Source organism: Patiria miniata, unplaced genomic scaffold (genome assembly GCF_015706575.1).
Source record: "Patiria miniata isolate m_02_andy unplaced genomic scaffold, ASM1570657v1 HiC_scaffold_22, whole genome shotgun sequence".
NCBI classification, from domain to species: domain Eukaryota; kingdom Metazoa; phylum Echinodermata; class Asteroidea; order Valvatida; family Asterinidae; genus Patiria; species Patiria miniata.
The window spans coordinates 13122995-13143350 of record NW_024037061.1 but is presented as its reverse complement, the minus strand read 5'-3'; the positions used below and the strand labels follow the sequence as shown (position 1 = coordinate 13143350).

Below are 20356 nucleotides of genomic sequence, written 5' to 3'. Positions count from 1 at the left end.
ACGCTTATACTGTGCTCTTCCCGCGCTTACGATGCGTTCAACTCGCTCTCTATGCGCCCCTGTCAAGCTCAATTACTCGATCTAGTCGCTGCCGCTGCGCTGTCACTGCACCCACACTACGCTCTGCTCGCTGTTGGTACGTCCTAGTAGCTCGCGTCGCGCTCTCTATTCGACCAAAATACGCTGACGTCACTTGCGAATATGTGACGTCACTTGCGCTGTATAAATACCACGACAAATCGGTCAATACACAGTCCAGTTTCAAAAATAATTCTACAAGTTCATCGCAGTCGAGTTACTTTCCCATGGCGCTCATCGGAGACCATTAAGACCCTCTGGCGCCCATCTGGCGACCTATGTAGTTGTCGCTGCGATCTAGTAGTTGTTGTTGCGCCCCAGCTATTTTTCAAGGACGCAGTGAGAGCGCATATAAGATTGCAGACAGTGTGACAGGGCCTTTAGTGAAGTGGAAGAATTGGAAGTTGCCAGAGCTACAATTAAGTGTAGAGGCTTTTAAAAGAGATTTTTTTGCACAATGTAGGGTTGTAGACGAATCCATCACAAGTCAGTCACTAGTCAATAACAAGTCAATTGAGGTAGTAGGATTTACTGCCGCCAATGAGCATCACGGAGGAGTTTGAAGGAGAAAATGAAAGAAAGTCTTTCTGTTACCAAGTTTTATTAACTCATTTAACTATCGGCCAGCTAGGAATTAATTACATGAAGAAAAGAGTCCCTGCTTGATAAGTCAGAAACTTTCACCATAAGGGTAATCATATTACACCGATAATTAGGAATATATTTCTACTACAGGGTAATGTTTTTGTGCTGGTATTGTAAGCACAGAATAATGAAAAAATTCTGCAGTTAGCAGTGTCATTACATTCTGGCAAGAACTCCAAAAATCGCTGGGATGGGCACGAACACGTGACGTGTTAAACTTTTGTGTTTTGTGACTAAAGTTATATTGGAATTTAACCCTCCTGCTATCTGAACAGTCACAGACAGTAAAATCAATCCTCTTCCCCTGCCATGGGTTTTACACAGGCTAGTCACCAACAGTCGGATCATATTTCAAGCAAGCACTGTCACTAGTCAAATTCAGTCAACAGACAAAAGCAGGCAAGTGGTAGGCACAGCTGGCTTATCAATCACCTACAGTCAAAGCATAGCTGTATCAAACAGCCACAGCCAGTCAATCCAGCTTCATGTAGGCTGGGAGCTCTCAACTGTTAAAAACAGTCACTTGATTGATTTTGACTGAAAGGACAACTCGGCACAGAATGCGTGTTTGCATAGGAGGGTTAAATTGAATGAAAGATGACTCTTCTGTAATAATGGTAGATATTATCAAGTGCAAGGTGTTCAAAATCTATATATTGTTGTTTTGCTCGAACGAAGCCAGCATAATACAATGTAATATTACAGACATCAATTTTTTTTTGGGGGGGGGGGGGGAGGATTTGGTGGGGACGCAAGTTAATTTTTATTTTTTTGCGGCATCAATGATCATAATGAGTATCTTTTATGAAACATAATAAGGGACAGTTGCCATCCCCATTGTGAAATTATCTACATGGTAAAACTAATACCCCTGTAGTTTTAAACATTGCAGCTTATAGCTAAGCAGCAAAAGTGCTAATACACGGCTTTATAGTTCGCCTGGTCATGTTGGTATTTTAATCAGTACGAACACTTTAATCAAATGACTTAACTTAGTGTGCTTAAAATCAAGTATTCAATTCACTTATAAAATATTTCAAAGCATTGCAAAAAAAATTAAAATTCATATTTTTCGTCCGATTTTTGTTTAAACTTGTAATTTGTGTAAACATTAAACAAAATTTAAACCTTTATTTAACGGCATTTTAATATTTTTTTGATTGTTACTTATTTTCTATTTTTGATTAGCATTAAAATTTCATATGAAATATCTTGAAATCAATGTGTTGTCTTTTTGCTTACAGTTTGCAAATTTGCATTAATTGATATATTTTTGGATTATCATTTCAAAATTAACATTTTTTTGGGGGGGGGGAGGTGATTGACGTGGTGCTTTGTTATCAAAATGTTCACTGATGGTTTACCATATACATGTAGAAACCGCGCGCCGTATGAATGGTTAATCAATAGCGAACACTGCCTAGACGTCTGTGCGTACATTTAGATCGACATTTATGTATGCAGGTTTGGGGCCAGTCTATCACCCCAATGGATTACGGAAAGCGCGCCACGAGGAGCGCGCCATTATTGCGTAGTAGTAAACAAACGTGAACTGCTGTGTTTATGTTTACCCGAGTGCGCGGTGTGTTTCGTGTATTTCCTTGTCAAATTTCACTTCAAAGTGTCGTCAAATTTAGCCGGTCGACCATGGAGAAGGAGAGGAAAATCTATAAGATCGTCCTGACTGGAGGTAATGTGTTTCCTCGTTGAGAACGTGTGGTTTTGATGAGTAAAAATGATATGAATTTCACAAGCGTCCTGCAAAATATTTTGTCTTGCAATTGCATAATGTGCAGTGAGGCTAGCTAATCGCATTGATCAGTTGATTGTGCATGCCATGCATGACGCAATGAATGACCGCTGCATGCATGCAATGCGTTATCTCTTAGCACGTGCTTCGGCCATAGTAAATATTTTTAACAAAACAAAACAAGATTATGTTCTGTTCCTTGCTCTATGTAGCCCCATAAATGTGGCCTATTTACTGGACTGCCTCCGTAAACATAGGCCACACATCCACATGTACAAAAACGTGTCGACTTTGCCAAACTTTGATTTTCACATTTAGGCTTACTTTGTAGGGTTTTTTTGCTTTAGAAGCATTCTCACCCTCTATATAGGCTAATCAGAAAGTGCTGCCTTTTTCAGATGTCTAATTTTTGTGAAATTTTGATACGCAAACATGTGCAAATGTATCTGGAAATTTCACGAAAAATGGACATCTGAAAAAGGCAGCACTTTCTGATTAGCCTATATAGAGGGTGAGAATGCTTCTAAAGCAAAAGAAACCTACAAAGTAAGCCTAAATGTGAAAATCAAAATTTGGCAAAGTCGACACGTTTTTGTACATGTGGACGTGTGGCCTATGTTTACGGAGGCAGTCCAGTAAATAGGCCACATTTATGGGGCTATGCTCTATGGTTCTCACGGTTCCTTTCCATGTACATTCACTTCATCTGTTCCTTTCCCTACTATTTTTTGATTGCAGGTCAACTCGCCTCTTACCGACTCGCCTCTTACCGACTCGCCCCTTACCAACTCGCACCCTGACCGACTCGACCTGGCCCCCTAACCGACTCAACCCTTACAAGCTCGCCCCCTGGCTGACTCGCCCCCTAACCGACTCGCCCCCTCGCCAACTCGCCTCCTAGCCGACTCGCCCCCTGACCGACTCGCCCCCTGACCGACTCGCCCCCTTGAAAATTAAGCACTGTACGGGGACATCGTGAAATAAAAATAAAGACAGTGGAGCACATTGCCCGGTCGCAACGTGAAACTTAACGGAGCCAAATTATTCAAACGCCAGTTTGAAGGATTTCCGATCCCAATGCAAAAAACTATTGATCCTTTATAAAAACTTTGGGTTGGAAACACCTTAGCACAGCTTTACCGATATAGCGGATTAGCGCAGCGTGATTTTTCGCGGAGTGCCCGTGGCATAGGGCCCGTTGGGCCATAACGCGTAGCGTTCACGGTGATTGCACGGTGATTGCACGGTGACAACACATGGAACTTTTAGAACCAAATTTTGAATTGGGCAATCTGAATAGTTCAATCCCAAAACTCAGATAACAAAGCTGATTTGCTGGACCCTCTGTGTTCCCCTCCACTGTCTTTATTATTTGTTTTACGATGTCCCCGTACGGTGCATCATTTTCCAGGGGGCGAGTCGGTCAGGGGGCGAGTCGGCTACTGCTAGGAGGCGAGGAGGCGAGTCGGCTAGGGGGCAAGTCGGCCAGGGGGCGAGCTTGTAAGGGGCGAGTCGGTAAGGGGCGAGTTGGTAAGAGGCGAGTCGGCCAGGGGGCGAGTTGACCTGACACCTATTTTTTGTGGTATGACTGACAATGAGTGAATGACTGATGATTTGAACTTTATTTCCTCACTTCATTTTCAAGAAGGCCTGCAAGTGCAACTGCATCATGTGCATTTAGATTTCAGCAGAATTTTCCTCAAAAGTCAACTCAAACAGTCAACATGGTCAAAGCCAAAACTAGTAATGATGATGACTAATGTTGCCGTTAAGAAAAATTCTGCTTGGATCTATGTATCAAACAGGATATTTTTGTGACCGTGTAGTGTATGGCCCATTCCCTATAAGAGAGCAAATTCCCCTTTTATTTATTTTTTTGACTAACCAAACTAGTTGGTGAAATGTGTCTGTCAAAGACAGGGGGCAGTGTTTTTAATTTTTAAGGGAAATTTTGGGATAAAAATGACGACAAATGCAGCATGAAGAAAAAAAGTACAGTACGGCGCCAACCATAAACTGCGTATGAAAATGGCAATTTCTACCCAAGAATCTGTTCACAATTTTTAAAAGCTGTCATTGGAATTGAAAGAAGTCTCCATTAGGTTGAAAGGGTCATTTTTTAATGATAGAAAACACTCTTGACTCTTAACTTGATCAAAACTAAAGAGGGGCCCTACAATACATCATCATGATTGATCACCAAAATAAAAAGTCATATCATAAACCAGGCTAATGCAAGATTAAAGAACAAAAATGCACAAAGATAACAATGAAAACGAAGGAAAGCCTAAATATTGAATATTGAAAGAAAATATTACAGCAACTACATGTAAAAAAAAGGCGCCTTTTGGTTTTCATCCTTCAACTCTCGCAAAGTATATGCCCCACTTATTGTGATTGCTGCAGCTGCTGATTGTAAGCAAATCTATCCGTGGATTATAATCTCTGTCCACAGGTGGATGCAATCAAATAAAAATCCTTCCTGCTATTTCAATTTTGGACTCTTTGAATTGGCATGGTTTTTTAATTTAGTTGAAAATCATTTAGAAAATTAACCATAAACCATACCACTTCAAAAGGACAAGTAAAATGGTTTAATTAAAATGTCAAAACACAGGATTAATATTAAATTGTTGTATTAAGTCCAATGCCAATTAAGGATCTACCTCCCTTTAAATACTGGAGTCAGGTTGGCGTAGCGGTACTTTCCTCGCCTTCCACCGCTGTGACCCGGGTTCGAATCCCGCCTGGGCCAATATGTGGATTGGGTTTTCAGTCCCTACCTGATTCCGTGGGTTTTCCCCAGAATATTCTTCTGGGCTTTTCCTTCCACCTGTAAAACTGCAATTTCTTCTTAAATTATCTTCTCTCTAAGTTGGTGTGATGTTTCTCCTGGGATGCTTTACCGACTATAATGATACAGATACAGACAAATACAGATGGGCAATTCCACAGTTACTCACGTTACATTTTTGATGTACTTCTGAGTTTCCTTGGGCTGTAATTACCTTACTGAAAAGGTTTAATAACTGTTATCCCCATGGTAGATAGAGTAGACCTAGACCTACCTAAGCACCAAAGATGACATCCAGAAAAATGTGTTATGTATGATAAACAAGATGCACAAAATCAGTTACTCACGTTACGAAAATGTAATGTGAGTAACCGTTGAATTGCCCTGATACAGATACTGCAAACTCCTCCAAAAGCTCCATTGAAATCGAGATGGCATATTCGACCACCCTAAATTTGGCAATTTTTACTGTCGCTGGGAATTGTTAGCTATTCTTAAAGGCCTTATGCAAATAATAAAAGTAATGAAATTAAATTTGAATTTATTAATATAATTTTTTTTTAAATATTTTATATTAGGATTTGCCATTGTGTGATTTTTTAAATAATTTTTATAAACACTGTATAATCATTGTTGTCTGAGGGCTCGAGTGGGACTCGAACCCACGACCTCCTGCTTACTAGTGCAGACGTCCTACCACTCGATCACCGAGCTTGCCGGGATCGACTGGCTAGTTCAAGTCTGTAGCAGCGGGTACCACAACTAAACATTTGTAATATATAATTCTCCCCGATGCTACGAGGTCAGCCAGAAAAGACACTGAAAAGTTCATTACGTACATAAGAATAAATTAATTTGCATGGTTTTTGAAGTAATTTCTTTTCCTCTGTATCACAGGACCTTGTGGTGGCAAGACCACCGGGCAGGCCCGCCTGGCGACGTTCTTTGAGAACCTTGGCTACAAGGTTTACATGGTGGGTGAAATGGCTACCTATCTACTCTCGTAAGTATTATGTAATATGTATTCTGTAGTCTGAATCATGAAAATGGGAGCATTGTAGTTGATTTTGAACAACTGATAATTTGTCAATGGTTTTTTAGTAAAATTCTTGAAGACTTCTCAGATTCTGAAAGGTATTAGTTTTTGAAACAGACTGTATATTTTTAAAACAATTTATTTCCATTCAAAAAGATTATTATTATTGAACAAATTATTATTGTGCTTCTAATAACAGAAAAAATATTCCCTTCAATTTGTATTCAGGTCATTTTTTTCTTATTTTAAATTCCATTTTAATTGTTTTCACATTTACAATCAATATATTGGCAACATCATGTACATGGTTCTACGTGCCAGAGTAAAAGGTCTATTTTGAACATGGGCGTCGCGAGGGGGGGGGGGGGGGCAAGGGGGGGGGCACTTGCCCCCCCCCCCCCCCTGGAAAAGCAAAAAAGGAAAGAAAAAAAAAAGAGGCGCGAAGACAAAGTGGTGTAAATTTAATGAGTTGGGGGGGGGGGGCAAAATGTCCCTGCCCCCCTCTAAAACTGATAAATCGAGAATGTGTTGAGAAATACAAACATTTTTTGGCAAAAAATTTTTTGCCCCCCTCTAGAAAAAATCCTGGCGACGCCCATGATTTTGAATGTTCTTTTTGCCAAAATAAACACAAATTTCAAAGTTCATGTAGTAATTAGTTATTTTTTCTTATCTTTGGATGAAGCAATGCATCCGTTTTCATCAAACACAACCTACACAGCTGGCTGAACCCAGCCCCCGTGATAGTGAAATTCAGCCGTTACCGTTTTTAATAACGCGTCTATAATTACATCAGCTCCCCGTCCTTGATCGATGGTGCAGTTATTATTACAACGCCGGTTACCTGCCATCGATTCACTCCTCAGCACACAGTGTGCAGAGTACCGGGCGCATCCCACATTGATGAGTCAAGAACACACTGTCTTCTCCATCAAGTGCTAGGCACATAATGGAACCCCTGTTCGGATAATGCAGGCCATATGAAAAGAAATAACCGTTTGTTGTCTGTTTCAACAGGGTTTATTGTTCTCTTTGGTAAATTAATTTAACGGGCAAGTTAGGACTTTGCAGTTTCATAGTACGTAATACATTGACATTGTAATATAAAAGAGGTTGTGGAATAGTAAATCGTGACATAATTAACAGGACTCCTGATGCAGGGTAGTATAAACGAGTCCTGTTTATTACGTAACGATTTACTATGTTTTGTTTGCTGCCCCCAACGACGAGTTTTACACAAATTGCACGTTCCGGTCGAAACAGGACCTGAAAAACAGTTCTCAAAAGTACCTTTTGTACTCATTTCATGACAGACACAATGGTTTTTTTTTATTTCATCACAGCTTAGGCTACATATTCCTGAAGAATGACGGAAATGTCTTCGCGCATTCCACAACCTCTTTAAAACAAAGAGGGTGGAATATTACATTCAGACATCGGCTTGTTTCTGGCAAAATAAGAATAGCAGATCTACATGTATGTGCTCAGACAGGCTGTCTAAACGACAATAGTGGAGTCCCCTAACGTGGCGCACATCGATGTTCCCCTCGACTTTCCTCATGCAGTGTTGCTAAACCTCTTTGTTGAAAAACTTGTAAATTCAATCAGTTAAATACTGGTACTTTTACCATAACGCTTGCTGTTGAACTTTTGTGAACAATTTCAGTGTCATGAAATTTAGTCCGAAATTCAAAAACGGTGGCGTCCGGAAATCGGGCGCAAAATCGGATATTTTTTTCTTATCTATAAAAACCCATGTACTGGAAACAGACTAACAATGTACATGAACAGACAAACAAAAATGTACATACATGCATGTCCTTGACATACATATATGTGAGATATGTAAATAAGAAATTTGATATTGCACTCACAATCTAATCTATGGCTTATCAAAGACAATATTGACTTTGCCAGAAGATACCGAAGGGGAGTCAGGTTGGCTCAGCGGTTCTTTCCTCGCCTTCCACCGCTGTGACCCGGGTTCGATTCCTCCCATGGGCCACATGTGGATTGGATTTTCAGTCCCTACCTGATTCCTTGAGTTTTCCCTAGAATATTCTGTCCTTTGTTCTTTGCCAAATCAGAATATGTACCCAATGGGGATACAAACAAGATGGAATGTTATACCCCCCACAGGGGCATATAAGCTCATCAGTGATGTTTTAACATAATCATGTAGAGAGAAACAAGCTAATTTTTTTTTTGATTATTTTTTTCAATTCTTTTTAAGGAAAAATACACCTTTTTTCCCTCGGCGTTGTAATTTTACTTACATATAACTCCAAACAAATGCCTCATTAAGAAGATCTGAGTTAGAAAAGGGGGATTTTTTTTTTTTTTTTTAGTGAGAGAAACTTGGAACAAAACGCATTATGAATTTATAATGTTATTATGGCCCCCCAGAACATCTGCCAGTGAAGGTGCTGACTTAAAGAGGTTGTGGAATGCTCGAAGACATTTCCGTCATTTTTTGGGTATATGTAGCCTAAGGTGTGATGAAATAAAAACAACTATTGTTTCTGTCATGAAATGAGCACAAAGGGTACTTTTGAGAGCTATTTTTCAGGTCCTGTTTCGACCCGAACGTGCAATTTGTGTAAAAGTCGTCGTTGCGGGCAGCAAACAAAACACAGTAAATCGTGACGTAATAAACAGGCATCGGGAGTCCTGTTTATTACGTCACGATGTACTGTGTTTTGTTTGCTGCCCGCAACGACGACCTTTACACAAATTGCACGTTCGGGTCGAAACAGGCATGACAGGACTTGAAAAACAGCTCTCAAAAGTACCTTTTGTACTCATTTTATGCCAGAAACAATAGTCGTTTTTATTTCATCACACCTTAGGCTACATATACCCGAAAAATGACGGAAATGTCTTCGAGCATTCCACAACCTCTTTTCAAGTTGAATTTGAATTTACATTTTCAAACATACTGGAAATGAGTGCTCTACATTGTAGATGTTTTAACAAACAATCAACATTTCTTTTTATTACTTTTCAAAAATATAAAAGTGTGCATATTTATAATCATTGGACAAAGAGCTTTTTAATGAGAAATCCATGTTTTGGCCTGAAAACTGATGCGCTTAATTGTACTATCGACAGAATTGTTGAGCACATCTATTTTCCTCCATATTCAGTTATTCATGATTAGAATGATTGATCGCCCATGCAGATGATGAGTACAAGTAAAACATAAACGCGTTGCAATTAATCGTTTTCTGCTTTGTTTGTTTTGCAGCGGAGGAGTGAAATTTTCCGATCTGAACGAGGAAGCCAGTGAGTAAATTTGTGCATTGGCGCTGGGTAGAGGCCATTGATTTGAATATATTGCGTGGGCCAGCTTCTCATAAAGACATGTTGTTGGTCACAGGGGTATTGAATTTTAGTTTATCATTAAAGGGAATGTACATCATTGGCTTTTGCTGTAATTTTCAGAAATTAACTATTTGAGGGGTTAGTATAATAGGCCTTAGATCAAATATTGTTTAACTGACATGTTTTGAAGTTTTGTGTTTCGAAAATGCTTGAAAAACCAAGAAAAACAAAAAATGTTTAAGTAGTCTGGTTCCCTGACTCCACTAAAGATAAAATGGATCAATTTATAGTTGTCGGAAAATTGTAAGGTAAGGGAACCAGTCTAGCTGGCCTGCACCCGTTCTTGAACATGTAACTAATAGCAAACAAAATTTGGACTGAAAATTGTAAATTTGGAGCAGTAGTTGAAAAATAGTTAGGTTTTTCCAACGGTGGTCAGCCGACCACCGTTGGAAATGTATACAACAATACAAGTTTATTGAAAATGACTTGACACCAGGTGCCATAATTTTACAGGATGCTTAATTAGACGGTCATTTACCAACATCCTAGTAAGGTATTTTGTAAAAACTTGGTAGTTTTATTTTTCGATGTTTGCAAATGTTGTATATTCCCTTTAAGGTAATAAAAGTGACGGTATAGAGAGGGATTTTCTGGGCAAGCCACCTTTGAATCCAGAGGACTATATAGAATACTTAACCCTAAGCCCCTAGGCCCTTTGGCTAGGAAGCATCCTCAATCCTCCACAATCGTGCGTTATTTCTTGAATATGTTCAGTGGAGGGGTGACCATTGCCTCAATCCTTCAAATCCTCCAACAATCACTGTTAAAGGGAATGTACAACATTTGCTTTTGCTGCAATTTTCAGAAATAAATGGATTAAGAGGATTAGTATGTTACAGCCAATATTGATAAAATGACTTGTTTCACGTTTTGGGCTTGTAGATGCCGAAAAAACTAAGAAAACCAAATCATGATCTTGTAGTCTAGTTCCCTGACCCCACTTAAGATGAAACGGAGCAATTTATAGATTTTGGGGAATTGTAAGGTTAGGGAATCAGTATAGCAGGCTTGTAACCCTTCACAATTGCAAAGAAAACGCGGAATAACTAATTATGAAAAACTAGGAGCAGTTTTTGAAAAAAGCCAGTTTTCTACCATTTTCTTGAAAATGAGAGCACACCAGGAGCCATGATTTTACAGGATGCTTGAGACTGTCATTCCCTAACAATCCAGTCAGGTATTTCGTGAGAATTTGATCATTTCGTTTTGAGATGTTTGCAAATGTTGTATCTTCCCTTTAATGGGTTGAGGCAGTGCCGATGAGATTCAGAAGCAGTGCGGATGATATCGAGCATAGTGCAGGGCTCAGTTTTGCATAGCTGAACATAAACAATGCTGGGTACAGCCTACGAACTCGACACAATGCATCCTCCAATATCAACCGGCACTTCTTTTTGCCATTCAGCCATTCCAAAACCGCCTGGAGGATTTTGGAGGAAGATTAGGGTTATAGCAGACAAAAACATTAACCCTAACCAAACCTAACCCATCAAAGTTCAACAGCAGGTTTTGTTTATATCTGTTGGGAAAGGTACAGTACCCCTAAACTGATGGTCTTTTACACTGGGGTTAGCATACCTCCAGAAACTAAGTCCAACAGTGTGTGTGTACAATTTCCCATGTGGGTGTTGGAATTTGCCAGAATGGGTATGGTTCCTAGTAAATTAGGCTGGGGAGTTGGGGTTAAGGTTCTTAGGAGTAAAGTACATGTTCATGTACATCACTCGGGCTAACAATTTAGGATCTCATTATTTTGGGTACATGTAATTGTCTATGATAACCTGAACACCATTCCAACATGCCTCTTCTTTTTTCTTTCTTGTCTTTAGTTTTGAAATTTTGTCAATCCTTTGATGGAATTTTGTGCTGAACACTAACAAAATAAAAGAGTCATAAAAGATAAATATGCAATCTGATTTACCATAGCAGTGGGATATTTTTTTTTGGTGCAGATCTTTAACACAGTTTTTTTCTTGCTTTAAGTTATGTTTGATACTGATATAAACTTTGGAAAGTCAGAAATATGCGAGTGGGGACTTGAACCCACAGCCTCGTGCTCACTGGTGCATTGACCATTACTAGGATTGCCTGTCTAGTCATACACGACCATGACATCGTGTGATGTAATTCCCTATGAGTGTCAAGACTAAAGTACAGTGGTCTATATTTGAGGTTCTCTGTTCATCGTTTGGTGAATTTGGTCTTTGAATCATCTCACTAAATCTCTCTTGATACACAGGTTACTTTTTCCAAGTCAACCTTTTGAAGACCTTGCTTCAGGCCGAGGAGACGTTCTTCACGCTGGCCGAGTACTGCCCAAAGAAATGCCTCGTCATCTGCGACCGCGGTGCCATGGACCCCACCGCCTGTAAGTAAAGATCATGCTGCCACCATTTCAGTCATGTTCCCTGTATCCCATCGCAGTACTGAATGATAATGTTTTTCGTGCAAGAAGGAACCAGACTATTTTTCCTTCCAGCCTCGCTTTGGGTATGTTGATTTGAATGGGGAAAAAATCAAGATGGCCGCAACATGATAATGGTCTATTGGCTGGCCGTATCGTGTCTCACCAGGGATACCTAATCATGAGGATTGGCCCTTCTCCCACACTGGCTGGAAGAGATAAATGGTGCGCCGCTCTTGAAAACTGTGTGCCACATGGATAATAATAATCTTAACTTCCCACAACCTTACATCATTAACGTCCCCCACCCCACACACTTACCGTTGTCTGAATTCACAATTGCATTGTGAGAAAGGTTTCTATTAGGAAAATTCGGTTCAGGGGACTTTCAACTGTCTCCACAAAAATTTTGGTCCCCCAAAGTTGGTGGGCGTGTTCAGGCATTCAAATTGTGGACAAAAAAACGACGGAGAACAACAGAGAGCAATATTGTCTGCGATTCCCAGCAAACGTCCGCGATTCAGATCGTGTACAAAACCTTTGTGATGCGATCAAGCTAAATGAGTCATTTGTCAGGAATTTTTATTTGGAGATACAGACCAAAATAAAATCACTTAATCACATCACTTTATGACATCTCTTGGTGTTCCGACTTGCATAATTTTTAAACTAAAGATGGTACCGCACGCAGTTTTCACAGCAGTAATTATGCTGAGATTGTACTCTTTTCAAATCTGTAAAAAAATAAAAATTGACCAGTGTTGACAAACGACTCATGTAGCTTGATCGCATCACATTTGGGAGTCTTCCTAAAAAGTTCAGGCACAAACATTTAGAGGGACAAAAGGACGTCCACGGTGGGAGGCCGATCACACGACTGTGTGTTTATCTTTTCAAACCATGGATGAAAAAAAAACAGAGAACAAAAGATAACATTATCGTCCACGATTCCCAGCATACGTCCGCGATTGGGATCGTGTACAAAACCTATGGGAGTTTTCCTAAAAAGTTAGAATGCAAACAAAAGAGGGAAAATAGGATGTCCACGATCTACGGTGAACACTTGTTTGGTTGTGTTTGTGTTTGTTCAAACTTGATGTGTCAAGCACATGTAACCCTTGTTACTGGTCAGACAGTTTCCATGCACATCCATCAGACTTGTTAGGAAATGTTTTTAATCATCCAAATCCTGATTTTGTCCCACAAAGTCCTACTTTTGTCCTTTTTTTTTTCTCTCTCTCTGAAAATTTTGATCCTGCTGTTCTGCTACTTTTTTACCCGGTCTGCTTGAAAGCCTGCAAATGTGAAAACGTAAAAAAAAAATATAGACGACCTGGACATAATCGTCGGAAAACTTTGCTAAAACAGTCTTGTTCCCTACCCATTTATCACAGTTTTATACAGGTAATCAGCTTTCTTGTTTGTTTTCCAGATCTTGGTGAGGGCCAGTGGGATCAGATGAGAAAAGAGTACGGCTTTGACAATGTTGCCTTGCGTGACAAACGATACGATCAGGTCATTCACATGGTATGTAGGCCAGGCTAGATGTGTCTCCAAAAAAACCAAACCCTCAGCACGCCCTCTTTTTCGAAGCCTTTAAAAAAAATTCATCTCAAATATCTACACATATTTAAAGAGAATGAGCTTTTCAACAAGGAAAAATCTTTCCAATCGGGTAAATTATAGAGTTATGACCGATTCAAAATAAGTGCTTTATTTTTCAATCTGTCCACAGTCGCAATTGTCATTTGTTGGAATGTAATGGAATTGGGGTGAGGGTAGTTTTCGTTAATGTTTTAATTTTTCTTTCTTTCTTTGGTTCGGTTTATTTATATTTTTTGAAACAATGGTCATTTATCCATTTGGAAGTAAAGGTAGTCCTGATGAAGACTGTTTGGTTAACTTCTTAGATGTTTACTTTGCTACACTGTCTTTGCCCTCTACTTGGTAGCCTTTTTCACAAATGCAAGTTTCACCCCATGTTCTTATTGCGGCCGTCAAAGTATTAGTCACTGTGGAGAAATAAAAAAAATGGTACTTGTTTTCAATCGGCAACAACTTAGTGAATATTTCACCAATAGCACTCTGCACCAATGTTAAAAATAGAAGCAAAGTACCCGGATCTCAAGCAAATATGCTGTTTGAACTTCTCGTGTAAAGAATATGCGCAGGCTTGCAGCACCGTTTCTCTATGCGAATGTATGCAGCCATCTGGCATTGATGTGCGCACATGATTGCGTGTATCGCATAGAGCAAAATTGACATTGTCATTAGTGCGGAGTGCTATTGGAAAGGTGTTGTGTTTTTGAAAAGCTAATGGTCTGTACTCTCCAAATATACACATAGATATTTACGATGTATATTTTTAAAAACTGAAGAGGAGGGTGCTTAGAGGGCTTGTGTTTTCTTTGTTAGACACCCTGTAAAATAATTATAATATAAAAAGAGGAAGTTGATGAGTCATCAAACCTGGATTTGTAAACAAGTCATTTAGGAATCATTTCAAAGTGCAAAGTTTCTTCTACGGCTTATGATGGCCACAACAAAATGGATTCACAATACGATGTACTGCCAGTGATGACGACCTTTCAACTTTTCTATGGACTTCCTGCTTACATTGAATTTATTTTGATTACATTCATTTGTAATCAACTCAAAGAACAGAAATCTCGAACAGTACACTATTAGATAACACTTAAAATACGACAGTTGTAAATGTTGGCAGTGACCAAGCAAGCGAAGTGAAGCTCTGTGGCCTATGTGCATGCACACACCTGGGTGTCAAGATTGTTGATTACGCGATTTTGACGAACTAGTGCGCGAGTGTCGGTGAGGATATGTCACGGAGTTTATTCAAACTTGGTGGAAAGGTTCTCTAAGTGGTGCTTTAGATGACGTCGAATCCGAAATTCTAATTGCTTTCCATTGTGTTGTTACGTATAGTACAAAGTTCAATGAACTTTGCTACTTAAGATTGAAATTGATTTGGAAGCTGAATTTACGAAGCCAATGACTAAACATTATTCCATATTTGGCAGCTTCAGTTAGTGAAATTCCTTCTTTTGTTTCCCACGTCTTGTTCCTCAGGAAACCGCGGCCAATGGAGCAGAGGAGTTTTACACCGGTCTCCAAGGCAACATCACACGAAATGAGAGCTGTGCTTTCGCCATCAAGCAGGACAATAAGACCAAGCAGGCCTGGGTCGGTCATCCGTACTTTGACATCATCGATAACTCCACAGACTTTGAGGGGAAGATCAAACGCATGATCTCTGTAAGTGTCAACTCTTGTCCGGGTGACGGTTCAGATATTATTGCTGTACAAACCTTGCGGCCGTGCCACCAAATGGCTGTCTCACAGTTGCTACTTTAACTTGCGATGGACATTTTGAATACAAGTTTAATTATCTTGCAAGTTTTCCCTTTTCTCCATTTTTGTTTACATTTGAGTGTTTAATGATACATTTGGAAGTCTGAATTGTCTTAACCTAAAGGTGTGTGAAAAATCACAATGACCACCTGCTGTCTGAACAGTCACCAACAGTAAAAAAATAAATGAATCCTCTTCCCTGCCATGCCTTTTACACAGGCTAGTCACCAACAGTCGGATCATATTTTTAGTAAGCACTGTGACTAGTCAAATTCAGTCAGACAAAAGTACCCGGTAGGCAGGTGGTAGGCACAGCTGGCGTATCAATCACCTACAGTCAATGCGCAGCTGTGTCAAAATACATAAACCGTCACAGCCAGTCAATCCTGCTTTATGTATGTAGGCTGGGATCTTCTAGCGTTCAAAACAGTCACTTGATTGATTTTGACTGAAATGACAGCTTGGCACAGAATGTATAATTGCATAGAAGGGTTAAATCTAATATGAGAACCAGGTCGGATGTATCGCAATTTGAATTGGACATTCTGGGCTTCTCAATGATTCTGAAAGACAGAGATGAAGCTGAACATGGAGACAACGCAAAGCTTTTCAAAAAAAATGGAGTCTGTTGTGAATTGTTCCTATTGTCTAGTAAATTTGTTTTTGTTTTGGTTTGTTTTGAGCAGACTATTGCAGATCGCCTGGGCATCGCCATTGGCGATCGTCTGGCTAAGAACAGCGTCAAGCGCAAGTTTCTGGTTGAGGAGCTCCTTGACGAGAACCTCTTCCCACCATTTGAGGACTTTGAAGTCAAGCATGACTACATGACGACAACCAGTGATGGGACGAAGGCAAGACTGCGCAAACGTGGCCAGAATGGTTTGTACTCCTTGTCATTTCTTTTATCCTTTGTTCTTGTTAAAGAGAAAATTGTCAGTTAAAATTCAGTGAGAGATCCAAGATTGTTCGAGGGGGTCCATTAAAGGGTCCGTGGAATGAATTTTACACTGGAGTGTATTTGTAGCAAATATCCATTCCTCTGAAATGTATCAAAATTATGAGACCTCCGTTTTTGGTGAAAATGTTTGCAAAGTGCACTTTTTTTCAGCATGTAAAATGTGTCATGCTTTTCCTGACAACTGAGGGCGCTGCTGCTGTGTTGTCACTTTAGGAACACACTCTTCATTTAAGGTCTTTTTCTCTTCAAATTGTAAACCCAAAATTCTGCTTACTGAAAAGATTTGTGCATAATGTTTTCTGATTGTTTTACTGTCATACACGGAAACAACAATGGACCACTGAAAGCAGCTTGGTAAAATCTGGACTTTTCCAGTTCACTCGGCTTCGCCTCGTGAAATGGAAAAGTCCAGATTTTACCTTGCGATAATATTCCTCCCATTTCACTCTGAGCCACTCAATATTTGCATAACATGGGCGCTTTAAATGAGATGTGCAATATTGTATGACATTTCAGAAAAAGGAATTTGGTAGTTTTTCGTGTAGTGTGTGGAAAGTTAACTGTGATATGACAGAAGGGGAGATGGGTAGTTGTTTAGCCTACACCCCCAATGTGCCAGTTAAACTGCCTCCATATTTATTTTGTTGATTGCCTCTTTTCTTGTGCAGGTATGTACACATACATGCAAACAATCTGCAGACCAGAGATCACCAATCAAGTTGTGACGACCAGAACACCCATCACATCAAAACAGTATAACGTAAGACTATACTATCAGCATCAACAAGTCAATTACACTTCTGACAAAAAGCTACCCCACAGGGTTAGGCCAAAAAAAAGTCTCCGGTTTCTGGTATGGAGCTTGCCCAAAAAGTGGTGCGGCGACGCGGCTTTTTTTTTTTTTTTTCCCCCTGATTTTTTTGCTTCAAATGTCGGCTGATGACTGCAAATGGTGCCCGACTAAACTTAGTGCAAATATATGGGAGTCCAGAGAGGCCACATAAAGCTTATTCTCGACCATAACCCAATCTAAAAACACGTTAAAATTGTGCAGCAGCAGGATTCCAGTCAAACCAGTGAGTTTGGCGGTTTTGAGACATCATCTTTCATTGAAAAAAAACTTTTTTCATTTTGCCGACGCGCATGGCTACGGTGACGCGCGCGCATACCAGAAACCGGAGACTTTTTTTTTTGGTCTCAAAAGTCGGAACGCTTTCAATGTTGCCCCTAGGTAACATCGGGGAACATCGGTTAACATCGCTTAACATCGCCTCTTCCAATTGGGAACATGCGTTATTCCCACTGGGAACAGCCCGGAAACGTCTGGTGTTCCGACTTATGAGACGTTCCCTTAAAACCCCTTACCCCCTTGAGTGATTTACTGGGAACCTTCCTCATTCTTGCAAAATCCAACACCATATGGTAAACTCAACACACCCAAACTGTTGGGAGTCTGATTATGGTGGTATGCCTGACTCCGTGTAAAGCATAATCACTTGGTGCAGTACCCACTCCAACAGATTCCAACAAATTCCAACAAAACATGCAGATGGATTTTGAAGGGTTGGGGGTGGTTAGGGTGAAACAACTGCTGAAACATTTTGGAATTTGACACAAATCAATTTGACTGATTTATAACCATTTACTTCCAGAAATCGGAATTAATTTCTTTAAAATGTTTGGGTTTTTTTTCTTTTTCATTTGTATACCAAACACTGTGTTGTAAGTAACCATGTCCAAATTAAGAACAAAAGATTTAAAAGGCAAAGACAGTCTGTAATCATGATTATCTAATCACTTGATCATCATTGATTTCTCCTGTTTGAGTCTCTTTCTCTTTCTGTCGTTTATCCTTTCTCGACCAGCTCCTTCTAGCCCAGCGTGATCCAACACGGTCACAGATTGTCAAGAAAAGACGCTGTTTCCTGTGGCAGAACCTGTACTATCAGATGGACATCTACAGAGAACCCCCAAATGACAGGTGATGTTAAACAAATGTTCGTTAGGAGACACTTTACATATTATTGACGGCTTGTGTTATTCAAAATGAATATTACATCTCAATGCCCAGCCCATTTTTTTATTGCGCTGCGATACTCTGCTTTGTGGTCTTTTGTCCAATAAGCCAGTTCAGACGACTCAACGGGAAGGACATGTGGGTTGATGGCATCGTGTTCCTTTTATCCCTTAATCTAAGGATTTCACATCCGGGGTGATGTTTTTCTATAGGTTTCACAAGTCCCCACATGTAGGTTATGGTCAGCAACTGCGCATGCGCACAGTGATAACGGGTCATGGGTCATTCCGGATAGTAGAACACTCATCGAAGGCGCATGAACGTGTAGGGAGGTGGGCGCACAACGCTCAAGTGTTAGTTATGATCGGAATGGGCATTCACGTAACATCACGTCAGCGATTTTATCACGAATGACCTGGACTACTTCATTGAGATACCGAACTTTTCACAAAGAACAATAGAACATGAGCAGGAATAAAAACAAAGTGAGGGCACGCGAACTCATTTTTTTCCGACTATCTCGTTTCATTTCCCTTCAGATGCAAAGGCTTAATCCTTCTAGAGACCTACACCACCTTACCTGGCAACGAACTTCCACTCCCAGATTTCCTGAAGATCAGCAAAGAAGTCACCGGCGATAAAAACTACTCCATGTACAACCTTTCCAAGATCTAAAAAATAAGGTATTAAGATTCCAGAGCGAATCATTCACACACCAACAACATCTCTCCCAACTTTGCCATTTGTGTTCATGTTTGCAGTGTACCAAGTACTGGGAGGTATGGATTAAAAGAAAGTGTATTTCATTGTAACTATAATCAATATTCAGCAGAGAAAGAAGAGATGTGTTGCATGAATATAAAAAGCGATTGGCTTTCAAAAGAACTGGTGGTGGGCTTAAAATCCAGACTTTTTAAAATTGGGTTTGAATTGAACTATTCGGTTTGGCTTTGGAAACCAGATATTCTAACCTTGTATTATGTACCCTGCTATTTTTTTGTGATGCAAGTTAAAGAAAGACAACTGGAACATCTCCCAATTGGTTCCATGGTCTCTGATTTTAAAGATATAGTCCATCATTTGTAATTTGTGCATTGTGTTCGTTTGAAGCAACAAAAGTGCTCAAAATCTAAAGAAGGGTGCTGAACAACTGACCTGATGAAGTTTCAGCTTAGCTTCAGCTGTATATTTCGAGAAAAACAACCTTCTAGGATTTTGATTTCAAATCAAAAGTTGCTGAATCATGTTTTGAATGGGGCCTCAGTTCAGCGTTCGAGACACGTTCTCACTGAGCCGATTGCAGCTACGCGATGTCGCGCACTGATCCGATGAATTCGCCGAATAAAAAAAAACAAACTACAAACGGAATTTCCAACGGTGCTTGTTGAGACGCACCGTTGGAAAGGCCTTCTTTCGTTGATTACTTTAAAATGACAGCTTGCCAAAAAGAATAATTTCACAGGGAGTTTAGTCCCCTTTAATCTTTAAACCAAGTATGTTTTTCAACAATAATTATGTCACTTACTTTTGGATAGCTGCAAATGATGGACTCTGGCTTTAATGTCATTCAGTCACTAGTGGTCTTCGTGGTTCATGACCAGCCTGCCCATTTGACTGATCAGCGACATCCCACCCATTTTTGTTTGAACATTACAGTTTTGAAGTATATTTTCAAAGGCCCAGTGGTCTCTGAATAATGCCAACTACCCAATCATCATGCATGCAGCAGCTCACTCGTCACTTTTTGTTGACATGACTGTGAGCCGAGTTGGAGATTCTGGTGAAGACGGATAACTGTTATTTGGTATAGACAAATCCGGCGACAGCCACTTACTGCCGTGGCACTGCAGTTGTGCTCAGGTAGTCACACGCACTCCGGGCTCCTTAGGCCAAAAGGCATACCAAAATGCGCGTGTAC

At 40.0% G+C, this 20356-nt stretch overlaps 1 protein-coding gene across 1 annotated transcript; it reads left to right on the top strand.

The window, feature by feature from the left end:
• The first annotated feature begins 2231 nt into the window (after positions 1–2231).
• LOC119730742 (TRPL translocation defect protein 14-like) lies at positions 2232–19451 on the top strand. Its single transcript, XM_038203764.1, has 10 exons — positions 2232–2413; positions 6165–6270; positions 9551–9588; positions 11930–12058; positions 13527–13621; positions 15182–15367; positions 16150–16342; positions 17090–17181; positions 18287–18402; positions 18978–19451. Exons 1-10 carry the CDS (start codon positions 2287–2289, stop codon positions 19111–19113), a joined length of 1218 nt encoding a protein of 405 aa, XP_038059692.1. The 5' UTR covers positions 2232–2286; the 3' UTR covers positions 19114–19451.
• Positions 19452–20356: the final 905 nt, after the last annotated feature.